Source organism: Carlito syrichta, unplaced genomic scaffold (genome assembly GCF_000164805.1).
Source record: "Carlito syrichta isolate Samal-C Ts95f unplaced genomic scaffold, Tarsius_syrichta-2.0.1 Scaffold314798, whole genome shotgun sequence".
Taxonomy (NCBI): domain Eukaryota; kingdom Metazoa; phylum Chordata; class Mammalia; order Primates; family Tarsiidae; genus Carlito; species Carlito syrichta.
This window is the reverse complement of record NW_007258894.1, coordinates 475,365-490,919: the sequence shown is the minus strand read 5'-3', so window position 1 is coordinate 490,919 and position 15,555 is coordinate 475,365. Positions and strand designations below refer to the sequence as shown.

General features: G+C 33.0%; 1 protein-coding gene across 6 annotated transcripts in view; it reads right to left on the bottom strand.

Moving 5' to 3' along the window:
- EHBP1 (EH domain binding protein 1) overlaps positions 1-15,555 on the bottom strand; it is a 373,913-nt gene that overhangs the window by 304,238 nt on the left and 54,120 nt on the right. For all 6 annotated transcript variants that reach the window (XM_021705885.1, XM_021705883.1, XM_008071978.1 and 3 more), the window contains one exon: positions 436-493. In XM_021705885.1, coding sequence (XP_021561560.1) covers positions 436-493 — 58 coding nt within the window. The remainder of the gene's footprint in view (positions 1-435; positions 494-15,555) is intronic.

Below are 15,555 nucleotides of genomic sequence, written 5' to 3'. Positions count from 1 at the left end.
CCGGCAGGTGGAGGCTGCGGTGGCCGGGAGCGGCCACTGCACTCCAGTCTGGGTGACAGAGTAAGACTCCAACTCAAAAAAAAACAAAAAAAACCAAAACTAGTGTGCATGGTGGTGACACCTATAGTCCTGGTTACTTTGGAGGCTGAGGCAGGAGGATCCCTTGAGACCAGGAATTCAAGGTTACAGTGAGCTATGATCATGCCACTGCACTCCAGCCTGGGCAACAGAGCAAGACCTTGTCTCTTAAAAAAAAAAGAAAAAAGAAAATGACAGCATCTAATCAATCCATTTGCAGTAGATAATCAGTTTAAAAAATTAACAAAACATCAAGTACTATTTTTAAAAATTCTGCACTGAGACCAGAACGGCTTATTAATTTGACTAAAAGTTTGAATTCAATATTAGGTTAAGAAATTCAGAAAACACACTAACCTTAGAAGATTTCCTTCGGCTTCTTCTTGTCCAGACTACCACCAGTTTATCTGGTTGCCTGCCAAATAAGAAAATAAAATTAAATATAATTTATCTTAAATTAAATTAATAGAGTTTAATTTTACTGCCTTATAAAGGGCAAAAATGTCATCTGCTTTAGATTACATAGAGCAGTTACTATTACAATAAAGCTCTATAATCAAATATAGATGTTGAATACAGATATGATATAATTTATATAACTAACATTTCATTCACATGCTTTTCTTTAAAAAATAGCAAGTTAATTAATTAGGACAAGTAAAATATTTAGAATTGTTTACTATATTTTTAAAAGCATACACATATCTTCTCCAAAAATTAATACTATACATCTAACACATCATCCACTTTAATGTGGAGAAAATAAGCATAAAAAGAGCACTTCCAAAATAATTTAAATCTATGGGTTATATACTACTTTTACATCTCTCTAGCTTATGAACAATGCTTATGGTTTTTAAAACATTTTTATAATCAATCATCTCAATTATCCTCATAAAAACAATACAGCTCTGAAAAAAATAGATCACGTACATACCATTATTCCTATTTTATACCTTAAAAAATGTGAAATTAAATAACTAATCAAAAGCTCTGGCAGAACCAACACTTATATATAGGTCTTCTAATCTCAGACTTCTTTTTTTTATCTTCCACTAATACAAAGTCAAACAAAATAATACATTAGCATAACTAAGTTCTCTTTTGTGCTTACAAAAACTATCAAGACACAATTATCATAATACTGTAAGAAAGGAATTGGCAGTAGTGGGAAACAGCCAGGGGAGAGAGGGGTGGGACATACTTCATCAACAAGGGCACCTGATCTCAAACCAGGTGAAGTGGGGACCAAAGTCAGGTCCAAGTTTTACCTGTACAATGACTATTTGTATACCTAATCCTGAATTATACCCCACATCTTTAAAATAAATAAATAAGAGAAAAAGAAAACAAAAATTATCAAGACTATTATTATCAGTTATTTCACCCAAATTTTCATTTTAAAAAATCTTAGAGAAAAGCTTCTTAACCAATAAATGATCTCGGTGAACACTTTTTATTCCCTTTTACTTTACACTGGAATCCTTCACTCTCAACAGATTCTTCCTATTTCATTTAATTAAATACATACATACACATGCATAAAAGGCCACCAGCCTTAAACCCATGACACAGTAATCTATCTACAAATCGGTACTGCTATCCAAAGACAGTTGTATCAACAGAAAAAACAAACAATAACCCTGTAAATAAAAAAAAATCTTGTTAACCACAGAAACACAGAATAGGACATAACAGCAAGGATGAAGAGTAGTATGACAATGTGATAGATGAAGTTTGGAGAAGGTATGATCAATGATGACAGCTTAACAGGAGGGAACAGTAGCCAACAAGTATAAGCCACTCTTTCTGGAAAGCACTGATTTCTTTTGAAAAATTTTGCCTAGATTACTAAACTAACCTCTTCAATTATGGTCTCGTCTGCACATCTCCAGCCCAACTTCAACTCTTAAATTATATTTCTACAGTAGTTTTATGGAAATTCTCTCAAATTTTAAGCCTTTTCCTTGTGTATCATCCTATACTGGGCTCTTATACTGAAGGTACTACCAACTGGTCACCGTAGGTTAAATTTTATAGGTTTATTTGACCCAAAGAGTATTCTATTTTAATTTAAACTTTTTTTAAAGTCTTATTTAAATGTCTTTTTAAAAGATCTATGCTTCCAAATTACTAGAGCCTCCAACATTATCAACTGCTTCATATACCTGATCAGTCTTTAAGATGTTCTGTCTAGATTCTATGTACATTTGCCCTGTGGCATCCTTATTTCTCAACATAGTTTATAAGGCACTTCCTTTACCACCTGACTCTCATCTATCTTTCTCACTGTATAACATGCAAATATCACATCTTGCTCTCCAACCAATTCCTGAACACATATTCCTTCAATGTCTTCACATTGTTGCATGTCATAACCTTTAAAAAAACAGTTTTTCTTCCTCACCCTTTTCTACCTGGTAAACTCTTAATTTAGCACTTTCTCTGGGATACCTTGACCATTCCTCATTTCCTCTCCTGCCACCTTCTCCCCATCCCATATTCCAAACCTCAAGGTACAGCTAATTATTCCTACTGTGTTCCCAATAACAGCTTAGACATGCCTCTATTTTAATACTCTGTATATCTTGCATTATAATTATTTATTATTTCCATCTCCCCCACTAAAGTTGTACTACTTTATCAACCATACCTTATATTTCTTTGTATTCCTAGCAGCTCATAAGAATCTAGTACAAGGTTGAGGCTCAATAAATATTTGGTACTGAATGAATCTTAAGCTTCATCCAGGAACTCCCAATTGGTTAATTATAATTGATGAGGTCCAACTAAAGCCAGCAGCTATATAATACATCCTCTCTGCAGCTCACTAAGCTTTGCAAAGATTCTCATATTGGCTGCACATTAAAACTTTCTGGGGAGCCTTAAAAAATACTGATGCCTAGGTTCCAGTCCTGGAAAATCTAATTTAATTGTCTGCTGTGCAGAATTTTAAAAGGTCCACAAATGATTTTAATGTGCAGGCAAGGATGAAAACCAATGTTTAATAAGGAGAATTACTTGAAGAACTATTGAGGCTGTGATGGCAGTGAGGGTGTCTCCCCTCCATAACATCCACCAACCTGTAGCCTCATTTTAACTCTTAAGTCTGTTGTCTCCAGCCACTCAATCCCGTCATTGCTTCAAAAAAGGAAATTTTTTTTAGCATAGAATAGCAGGAAGGGCAGTCTCCCAACCTGTATGCCTGAAGTTCCAAGAATGTAAATCATGACTTATTTGAGAATACTCCCTAGAGATGGCTAAAGTTTTTGTGATTCTAAGTTACTTTCATATTTTACATGTCTTCACTAGAAATCAGTCTACCTCTATGTTATCAGGAACAAAATGAGGTAGGGTATTCTAAAATAAAGAATTGTGCTCTTATTATTTTCAATAGAAAGGTGCCAATAACCACACAACTGGCTGACCACAATTAATATTTTAAGTATCTGTACTGTACTCGATAAGAACCATTAAATATTTACTTATGTACTCCCAAGATACCAGGGACAAAACAGCTGTGAGACTTTTCTCCAACTACCAAATAGCCTATATGTATACAATTTTATCAAAAAAGTCAAGCAAGCTTAATAAAGCCCAGGTTTCAGAGAGAATTCAACAATCACATATTTAATATTTCCATCCCATCACTTTAGGTTGTTCAGTCACTAGGCAGCCCTGTATATAATACACACACACACACATATTTACATATAAGCATTTTATATACATACACAAAATGTATTCATAGTTACATAGATTTCCTATGAAATCTATTCCATTGGAAAATTTGAAGCCTTTCAGTGGGCTTGTTTGAAGAAGGGAAACTCTGCATTTAAAAATAAATGTTTAATCCCTTCTATCCTACCTTCAGAGCCCTTAAATAAGAACATCTTTTATCTGAAGGTGGCATGCCTTTTCTCAAAATGTGGTCCTGATGCTAAATTCTGAAGAGTAAGAAACAGGAAGAAAAAGAACAGACAACAATAGAGAAAAAGAAAAGAGAGCTATGTTCCAGCTTTCTTTAGCCTGCAACTAAATTTTGTTTCCTCCTTTTTGCCACTAAGTGTCCTATTGTTTATGAAGGTAAGCGTAAAGAAAAACATTTCTGACTTAAATTTGAACTCCTTTATTTACTTTTTCACATGTGTGAGGTGAAATTTAAAAAGCAATAAGAAAAACCCAAAACCATCACATGAAAATCAGTCTCATCACTTACTAGAAGCATTCAACAAATATTTTACTGAATGCCTGCTACGTTTCTAGGCCTGTGCTGAGCAATGGAGATACAAAAATAAAAGATACTCAGCAAGTTTACAATCTACTGGTGAAGACAATTAAACCGACCACTCCAGTCCACACACAACCTTGGGGAACACAGAAAAGACAAAATACTTTATAGAGAAAAGGACCTATTTATAACTATCTCAGGAAATACACACACTGACAAAAACAACCTGCCCAACCGCAGAAATTACTTGATTTAGAAACTGTACAAACTGTAATTTTACAATGACACTTTTAACATAAAGCCCAAGAAAAGATGAGTGACTAATTACAATATGTGTGTTTACTAGAAAATTACAGAGCCATTAAAAATATTTTTCTAAGCTTGCTCTTGGCTTTTCCACCGTGTGAGGACACAGACACCAAATGTCGGCACCTTGATCTTGGACTTCCCAGTCTGCAGAACTATGAGAAATAAAACTCTGTTCTTTATTATTAAAAATATATTTTTTCTAAGAACATTTACACACATAGGACAATGCGTAGGCTCTCATGTTAAGTTTATTTAATATAGGTTTTAATTTTTCTATATTATGTAATATATATCTCAAAATGCAAACTATGGTGATTACTGGAAAATAAAATTACATGTTATTTTAAGAAAATACTTTTTTTGTGTTTTCTACAATTAATTTATAATATTACTTTATGCAGGGGAGGCATTTAAATGTGGGTAGGAAGTTCTTAAAAGTAAGTCAACACTTTAAAATTTGGAATCACCGAGCACAAGGGCTCATGCCTGTAATCCCAGCACTTTGGAAAATGGAGGCGAGAAGATTGCCTGAGCCCATGGGTTCGAGACCAGACTGGGAAATTTGGTGAGACCTCATCTCTACAATAAATTAAAAAATAAAAAATAAAAAATAAACTAACTGGGCGTGATGGCGTGTGCCTGTAGTTCCAGCTACATGGACGGTTGAGGAGGAAGGATCACCTGAGCTCAGCAGGTTGAGGCTGCGGTGGCTGTGAGCATGCCACTGCACTCCAGCCTGGGCGACAGAGTGAGACTCCAAGTCAAAAATAAATAAATAAATGGGAATGAATTATGGACAGAGTTAGGCGATTAAAATATTATTTAATTTTACTAAATTTAAAGAGCCATCAGACAGTTTAATTAGTTTTCCAAGTCAACAGAAGTGGAAGGGATGTGTTCTTTCCCTTAAGTTAACATAAAAGATTCCCAAGGTCAGAGCAAAATTTTTAAATAGGCCCCACTTGACTTTGGCAGGCTCCCCTCTTATTTTATAGCCCCTTCAACTCCTGGGCCATTCTTTCTTGGGCAGGCAAAATCAATATGGCATTAAAGTATGGCTGGTCAAGCCCAAACAATATCACAAATGCTTTCAGATCACCCATTCTTTTCATCAATTAAAATTCCCCTTTTTCCAGGGTATCTTAGGAGAATATTAAGAGGAAAGGAATCTGAGGAAACAATTTGTATTAATTTAGGAGATATGAGTTTATAAAAGAAGACCCCTCAAAGATGATATATTACAGATGTTCCTTGGTATCACTAGGAGATTGTTTCCAGAAGCCTCACAGACACCAAAACCCAAGGATGCTCAAGTCCTTTATATAAAATGGTACAATATTTGCATACAACCTACAAGCATCCTCCTGTATACAGTCATACATTGCTTAACAACAGGGAAATGTTTGGGGAAATGTATCATTAGGCGATTTTGTCCTTGTGCAAACATCATAGGGTATACTTACACAAACCTAGAGATAAAGTTTACTACACACCTAGGCTATAGGCTTTAGCCAATTGCTTCTAGACACTAAAACCTCAGCTAGTTCTAAAATACTATAGTTCAATGACTATAAGATTGGCACTAATGGGCTAAATGGTGGTTTAAAAATGAAATGAGAAATTCAAGAATGGGGTAAAGAATTTAAGGCAAGGAGTCACTTGCCTCTTGTCTACTAACAACCTAGGGATAGCTAATATTACCACTTTTGAACAGTATTATGAAAGAGGAAATAATGTTTTTCAGCAGAGCAGTAAACTGACTGCCAAAGATTCAAACTCCCTGTTGAACGCATAGTGTTAATCATGGGACGTGTTGCAAGAAGCCCTCCACCACTGCCCTTCTCCAACCACCACTATGTTGGCATTAAAATGGGGTCATATGACACTTCTCACAACTAAAATGGGTGATAAGTGGGTGGTGTCACTTCTACAGTAAATGAAAAATAAATCAATGTTTTTTCACCATACCATCTGAATGGAAAGGATTCTAGAATTCTAGGATAGCCATAAGCTAAAAGTTGCCTGGGCCCCTGAGTAACTACAGAGAAGGTCAGTCAACCTGGAACGTCCTCACTATGCTCAGAAATGAGCAAACCATAAGCTTTTGTTATGTGAAACCACTTGGCTTTCTGGGTGTATCTCCTATAAAAACCCCTCAATGTTCCAGAAAACTCAGTAAATTAAAAACACCCACATACCATAATAACAATAAGCAGTTACTATCTTGTAGACACTTACACTTCCAAGTGCAGAAACCAAATTTAATATTTTTTATGTCCTATTGGTTTTCATTTATATAGAATAAATATTTCCAAAGATTAAAAAAACAGCTGTATCTCAAAACTTAGTAATTAATATTTAAGCCTCTGAGCTTTTCCTGAATTAAAATAAGGTAACATAGTCTTTAGAACACTAAAATACAACATATTCTTCTCACCACAGAATCCAGGATACACTTAAAGTGAGAAAAATAGAGCTCAAAATATTAACACTAAACTTTAATGTGAATAGGCACTTCACTAAATAACAAGGTTATTCCTTGTAGGGGAAAGGGCTCTTAGCCATAAATGAATATTTCATGGTGGGATGCTGTCAATATTAAAACAAAAGGGGAAAAAATTGTCTTATCACATAAATACTCTAACTTTACTATTTCTCAAGTAATTATTTTTATCCTTCAGTAGGTACATCTGCCTCCTATTATACTATCACTGCTGCAGCTCCAGTTAATTATACTCCTTTATGCTTACCTCACAAGAGCTATTTAGCAAGCTGTACTAATTAATTCAATAGGGGAAAAACTTGTACAAATACAAGACAAAGTACATATATATATATATATACATTTCTTTTCTGTAGAGATGAAAGAATTCTAACAATGTGGGATGTAAAACATCTGTCACTTAAATACTCGTAAAAATACTTAGTTTCTTAAAATTAGATTTTCTATCATCAAAAAATATTTTCACAGTGATTGTTTGGGTTAAAAATATTTAACTGATGATACATATGGACTTTTCTGACAAGTATTTCTAATATCTATGTATCGGTATTTAGGAACAGTACTTCAAGTTAAGGAAGTACAGTTTGACATTCAAGCTGAATGTACTTTTTGACAGGCCATCAAAATACATATATCTATATACATATTTTAACTTTATTATCAATAGCATAAAGGATTTGCAATTTTTCTAATATAAAGATATTTCTGAGACAAACAGCACTATAATGAATCATTGCTGTATATATGTGTAACATTGGTCTTCCCAAATACTTCCTACTTTCTTTATTGTTTTATAGTATCACCCACAATGATTCCTTTAAGTTAGCATTTTATTTATTCTTTATTTTTTTATAGACCTGTTGTACAATGCTCACATTTCATAACACAAATATTAGTACCTCCAGTTTATACACTTGGTTCCCTGGAATAGAGATTGTAGAAAAGCAGATATATCAATCTGACCATTCCCCAGACCTCCAAAACAATCATATTCACCATTTTGTCTCAACACACTTCTGTAATTACTTTAAATGTATGTTCTGAATGACTACATCCGTGTCTTATTTCTATCTGACTTTAAGGTTCTCAAAAGATTTCCTGGTATTCAAAAAGCATTTATTAAGAGGGAGATAGGAAAGCAATATGACAGATAAAAGAATCACATGAAGACAGTCAGATCTGGGTTTTAGTCCTGGTTCCCCTTCTTCTGGTTGTATTATCTAAGCCTGAAGACATTCTTCCTTTGTGAAATAAGAACCTCACAGGGCCAATGAATGTAAAGATCAGTTAAGATAATGCATGTTAAGTGCTTAGCTGAGTGCTTGTCTTTCAGCAATCTCTTAAAAAATGTCCATCTGTATGCACAGTTTCCAAACAGCTTTGTGCAGTCTCCCTCTATAATGTGAACAGACAGCCAAGGATCATCTGAAGAAAACCTCTAATACAAAAGACAAGAGGTTTAAAAAGAGGAAAAAAAACTTGAAAGAAACTGAGACAATATCACCAGTATGCTCAGAGATATGAAAGATATTACACCCATTAAAATACAAAAGGAATATTTAATAAAGAAGAAATAATTCTAGAAGTTATACCATTATTTTTCATTAGGTTAACAAAAAATGAAAAGTTGGAAGATAAATTTTAGGAAATCTTCCAAAACTAGAATAAAACAAAAGTGACTTCAAAAGAGAAAAGAAATATAAGAAATGTACATAAACCTAAAAAGTTAAATATCTGGCTAATCCCCAGTACAACAGTGAAAAAAAGTCCTAAGATATCACTTATTCCACAGGCCTAGAGAGATACCACTTATACCACAGGCCTAGAGAGAAATAAGTTCCAAAGTAGAAGACACTGGAGGGATCCAAGAAAAAAGAAACTGATGAATTACAAATGTATTTAACTGCTTCAGAGGAATTTTGAGAACTAGCAGAAAAGTTAGGAAACCAAACAAAATTAGTAATTATTAGCACAAGAAAAATGTTTTTAAAAGGAAATATGATAATACTACAGGGTTCAGCTTCAAGGCCTTAGTTGAGTGATTTTTTGAAAAGTTTTTTGAGCACATTTTTCACTCTGTACTTACTACTTTTTATCTGCTTATCAAATTACATTTTAAAGTTATAAATTTTTGTAGCCCTTACTCAATACAAATTTGAAACAGTAGTGGTATTTTACCTGAAATCCAAATATTTTTTCAATCCTTATCTAGTTTATATTTTGAATGTGTTATCTTAACTCTGGATGCTAATATTCAGTATCTCAAGACCTGCTTGTTCACACAGAACAAATCTGTGGTTTCTAATAAAAAGTATCCATTCAGTTGCTAACAACAAAAATATACTCTGCTTTCAATATTTACTATCTCTGATCATACACATTAAGAATAGATACCACAAGCTAAAACAACCGGATATCTTTACAGAAAAAAAAGTGAACTCAACCTCTACCTTACACCATACACAAAAATTAACTTGAAATAGATCACAGACTTAAGCTGTCTCATGTAGGTCAATTTCCTTCCTATTAAAAAGAATTCAGTTTCCATTCTTCTTAGACTGTAGCCACAATTTCTGTCAAAGATCTCATAAAGGACCAGGAATAGAAATGCCATATCATAAATTCAATCTTTCTACCAGAACAACAATTCAGATACACAATTAGCACTAGATTTATTTATTTGACAATAATACAAACAAAAAAGAAAACACGGAAAGACAGAGAATCTGTCATAGACAACTAAATGCAATGTGGTACCCTGGTCTGTATCCTAGAACAGAAAAAGGGCATCAATGGAAAACCTAATGAAATATGAATAAAGACTGGAGTTAATAATAATATACCAATATTTGTTTCTTCATTTTCACAAACATAACTTGGTAATATAAGATGATATGACATTAAGGGAAAAAAACTAAAGTTGAGTTAGGAGTATACAGAAATGCTCTGTATTCTCTTTGAAACTCTTCTGTAAATCTAAAAGTATTTCAAATTTCAACAAAAAAGTCACACACAAAAAAAGAAACAGGAAAAAAAATTAGAAGGAGGTGAACGTAAAATAAAAAATCTTTAAATCTAAATACAAAACAATAGACCACTAATATCAATAAGAAACAAAGGTTAGTAAAAAGATAAGAATGCAAAAATGAGTTATAAATGAAGAAAAGCAACTATTTAATAAATAAAAGAAAAATATTAAATTTCTCAGCAAAAAAACTAAATTAAAACAAGATGAAACCATTTTTTCTATCAAATTAGCAACGTAAAATTATATTATTGATATAAGTATGCTGAGTTTGGCACTGCCATACATTGCTGACTATAGGGTAATTAGACATTTTTATAAAGCAATTTGGCCCAATATATCACAAGCCAAAAATATTACAGATTTGGTAATCAAATTTTTGGAAAATTTATGGAACACAGAAAATCTTTACATAAAATGTGAATATTGACACAATGTGAACAAGAGGAGGGACCTCCAAAAGAAACTGGAATTATTTTTTGGAGGGCAGGCCCCTTGTAGTACAATGTCTTCCCTGCTGGGTAGGTGTTTTAGGAACCATCATCATCAGTGTACCAGTAAGCATTGTTGTGAGAGGCTGCATTAGGCTTCTGTGAATTCTTTTTAAGATTCTTTCAACGTATTTGTCCATTTCATGATGTGTGATTTACCAGTGCACCTGCCCAGACCATGCTGTGTTCAGCAATTTTTGATCAAAATCTGCATGACCTCATGCCCCACCCCCACATTCACCCGATCTCAATCTCTGAGGAAATTTTTAATTTCTTCAGATGAAAAAAGTCCTCAAAGGAGATGTTTTGCTGATGGGGAAGTGGTAAAACAAAATAAAACAACAACAAAATGGCAGAAGCATGAAAAGGCATCAAAACTGACAAACACAAAAACTGTTTTGAGCAGTGGAAAAAAGCTTCTCAATAGGTGTATTGTCTCTGATGGTTACTGAAGCTTAAAGATGTAAGAATAAATACACAATTTTTAATAAATGAATTATAGGGTTTGGGTGCTCCCCCTTGTGTTTACACATGTGTATATTTTTACTGGATATTTAGTTTTTACTGGAAATAACCTATAAACAACTACTATAGGAAAACAGTTAATATGGCACATCCACTTTATGGGCAGCTATTAACAATGACACAGAGTTTATAATAAACTTGAAGACCTTAAATTCAGAATTGTATAAACAAAGCATCATAACTAGGTAAAACAAATGAACAAAATTATGCCTGGAAAAGAGACTGTAAGAAAATACAACAAAATATAAGTTACCTCTGGGTGATAAGATGACAGGCAAGAGTTTCTCCTTATAGTTTTCTATATTTTACAATTTGCATTATGAAAATGAATTGCTCTTATAATGAGGAAAATTATATTTTTAAGAAACCAAAGGAGAATAAATGCACTTATTATTAAATAATTTGGATGGTTTCAATTTAGAGATAGTTATCCTTAAAAATTTTTGTACACACTAAAAAAACTATAAAAATTATTTAAAGAGATATGTAATCATTACTGACACTCCTCAAAAACTATCAGCATACATTTTTGCTCATATTAGAAGTAAGGTACTATCCTTGATGAGTTTACAACCTAACAGAAGCAAAGATTAAGTTACAAGTAACAGGAAAACAACAAAAGAAATTAGATATTTAAATATTAGCAAAGTGATTGAGTATGGACTCTACAATCAAAGAGATCTAAATTGAATTCTGCTCTAGTAACTGAGATCCTAGGCAAGTCTCTTAACTTCTCTAACCCCTGTTGTCCTTGTCTGTTTTTTAGAGATGATAATAACTGTACCAACTTTTGGGAATTATTGTGAAGACTAAATGTAACATGCAAGTAAAATACCTGGTAAAATGTCTGATATAAAATCAATGTGTAAATGTTAGCTATTTTTTTTTATTATTCTTCTATGTGTCATCACCGACCATAAGTGACATAGAGGAAAGAAAATCAAAAACAGCAAGAATCAAGGAAGGCTTTACAAGGTACAACTTCAGCTAATCCTTGAAGAAAGAATAAAGCTAGGCAAGACTAAAGCTAGACAAGACTAGGCAGAGTCGCAGAGCAATAATAAAAACCTAAAAGATTTGAATGAGCAAGGAATGTTTATGGAACAGTTAAGTGACCATCCAACTACAGCACAGAAGCAGATATATTTCTAATGAAAGGAGGTGAATAAAGATTTTTTCCTAAAGAAAAAAACAAAAGATTCTCAATTAGTAGTATTGTGTCACTCATCAACACAGATTTATCTTCATGGAAAAACATTTTAAGTGCAAGTTAAATTACAGCATTTCAAACAATGTTATATAAAAATCACTTTAACAAAACAGTAATCAAGAACCCACTATAATATATCTAAAACTACCAGTAGACATTAAATAAGGAAATACTCATGTCCATTGGAAGAAAAGGGGGAAGGCACAATTTAAAAATATGAGCTAGAAATATTTCTGTACATTCTAAGGAATCGTGAGCATGGGAAAATAAAATAAAGATGCTATTTTTAAAAGACATAAAATAAAATTCCCTGAAATATTTATGCAAATACTTTATTATTTTAATTGTTCTGGTCTGTTACATATATGCTACAAACAACTTAATATAAACTTGAAATATGAAAAATTGTTTTTAAACTAATTCTAAATTAGTGAAATGGCACATTTATCTGATTTACAAAATGTATATTTTCCAGACAACCTATTAAGATCTATCTTTATATATCCAGCTTAATTTAGCAAAATTAATGTTTATCATTATGGTGAGTTTTAAAAATTTTGCCTTATTGTAAAATGAACTACATACCATTTTCTCTTGAATTAGCCTTCTGCTCTTCTACCAGAAACACAGAACACATTACCAATAATTATAAACAACAAATTATTAAGCTCAACAGTATAGCCTCAACATTTATCAAATATTACTAAGTAAAATTAAAACAAAACAAAATAGTTTACTGCACAATTCACAAAACTTTTTAATACATTTCTTAAATACATATTGGCTAAGAAAGCAAGCTATATGGCCAGGCACAGCAGCTCATGCCTATAATCCCAGTACTCAGGGAGGGAGACCAAGGTGGGAGAATTGCTTGAGCTCAGGCATTCAAGACCAGCCTGGGCAACACAGTGAGACCTCATCTCCACAAAAAATACAAAAATTAGCCAGGCATGGTGCCACATACCTGTAGTCCCAGCTACCTATGAGGCTAAGGCAGGAGGATCACCTGAGCCCAGGCAGTTAAGGGTTCGGTGAGCTCTGATTGTGCCACTACACTCCAGCCTGGGCAACAGAGACTCTGATTCAAAAAAAAAAAAAGGAAGGAAGGAGGGAGGGGAGGAGAAGGGAGGCAAGCTAGCTATGGAGTCAGACTGCTTTATGAGTCTGAGATTTTTGCATTCAAATTTCAGCTCTAAACCCCACAAAAAAGCTGCGTATGTGAAGAAAGTTATTTAAAACCTTTCTAAGCACAGGTTTTTTTTCTCTATGAAATCGGGATAATAATAGTGATTTACTTCTAGAGTCATTGTAAGAATTAAATGACAAAGCATATAAAACATACATCACAGTATCTAATCTAGCATACAGTAAGTGTTTGACACTTAAAAAAAAAAAAACCCACAGCTAATGCTATACACAATGGTGAGAAATTGCTAAGATCAGTAAAAAGGCAAAGATGTCTGCTCTCACCACCCTTATTCAAATCATTCTGAGAGTCTTAGCTAATATAATAAGCTAAGAAAAATAAACAAAAATATATAGGTTAGCAAGGAAAAAACAAAATTGTATTTGCACATAATATGATTGTTTATATAGAACCAACAAAAAACTCCCAGAACAAATAAGCAATCACAGCAAGGTTGTAAGATATAAGGTTCATGCACAAAGGTCAACTGCTTTATTGCATACCCAATAATGAAAAACTGGAATTCAAAATTTAAAATCTAATACCTGTTATATTAGCATCAAATAATGAAATATTTAAGTATAAATCCAATAAAAAAATATACAAGATAATTAGATATTTTGTGAATATGTGAAAAATATTATAAAATTCTGAAGAGAAAAACCAAAGATCTAAATAAATGGAGAGATAGTCTCTGTACATGCATAGAAACACTCAAATTACCACAGTGTCAGTTCTTCCCAACTTGATCTACAGATTCAACGCAATGCCAATCAAACTCCAAGCAAGTACTTGTATAGATATTGACAAACTGATTCTAAAATTTATGTGGAAAGGCAAAGGACCCAGAATAGTCAATATGACACTGAAGGAGAGGAATATAGTTGGAAGACTAACACTATCTAACATCAAGACTTATAAAGCTAGTGTAATAAAGACAGTGAAGTATTGGCAAAAGAATAGATAAGTAGATCGATGGAAGATAATAAAGAGCCCCAATACAGAACCCTGTAAAGACAGTCACTTTATCTATGACAAAAGAACAAAGATAATTCAATGAAGAAAAGATAGTCTTTTCAACGAATGGTGCTGGAATGAATCCAGACTCAGATCTTATAACTTTAACTTTCATAAAAGTTAACTTTAAATGGACCACAGCTCTAAATGTAAAGCATAAAGCTATAGTACTCCTAGAACATAACACAGGAGAAAAGCTAGATGACTATGGGTATGATGATGACTTTTTAGATACAACACCAAAGGAATAATCCATGAAAGAAAGAATTGATAAGTTAAATTGAAAATTTCTTTGAAAGGCACTGTCAAGAAAATAAAGAGAAAAGCCACAGACTGGGAAAAAATAATTGCGAAAGACATATTGGATAAAGGACTATTATCCAAAATATAGAAAGAACTCCTAAAATGCAACAATAAGAAAACAAACAACTCAATTAAAAACCTTAACAGACACCTCAAAACAGAAAATATGAACATGGCAAATAAACGTATGAAAAGATGCTCCATGTCTATGTCATTAAATTAAAACAACAATGAGAAAACACTACGTACTTATTAAAATGGCCAAAATCTAGAACACTAACAACATCATATGTTGGTGAGGGTATGGTGAGAATGCAAAATGATATAGCCTCTTTGGAAGACAGTTTGGTGGTTTCTTACAACACTAAATATACTTTTCCCACACAATCCAGCAATCTCACTCCTTTGTATTTACCCAAAGGGTTGAAAACTTACATTCACACAAAACCTGCACGTGAATGTTTACAGTAGCTTTATTCATAATTGCCAAAACTTTGAAGCAACTAAGATGCCCTTCACTAGGTGAATGAATAAATAAACTGTGTACATCCAAACAATGGAATATTGTTAACAGCTGAAAAAGAAATAAGCTATCAAGCCACAAAGAAGCCAATCTGAACAGGTCACATATTATATGATTCTAACTATATGATATTCTGAAAAAAGGCAAAACTATG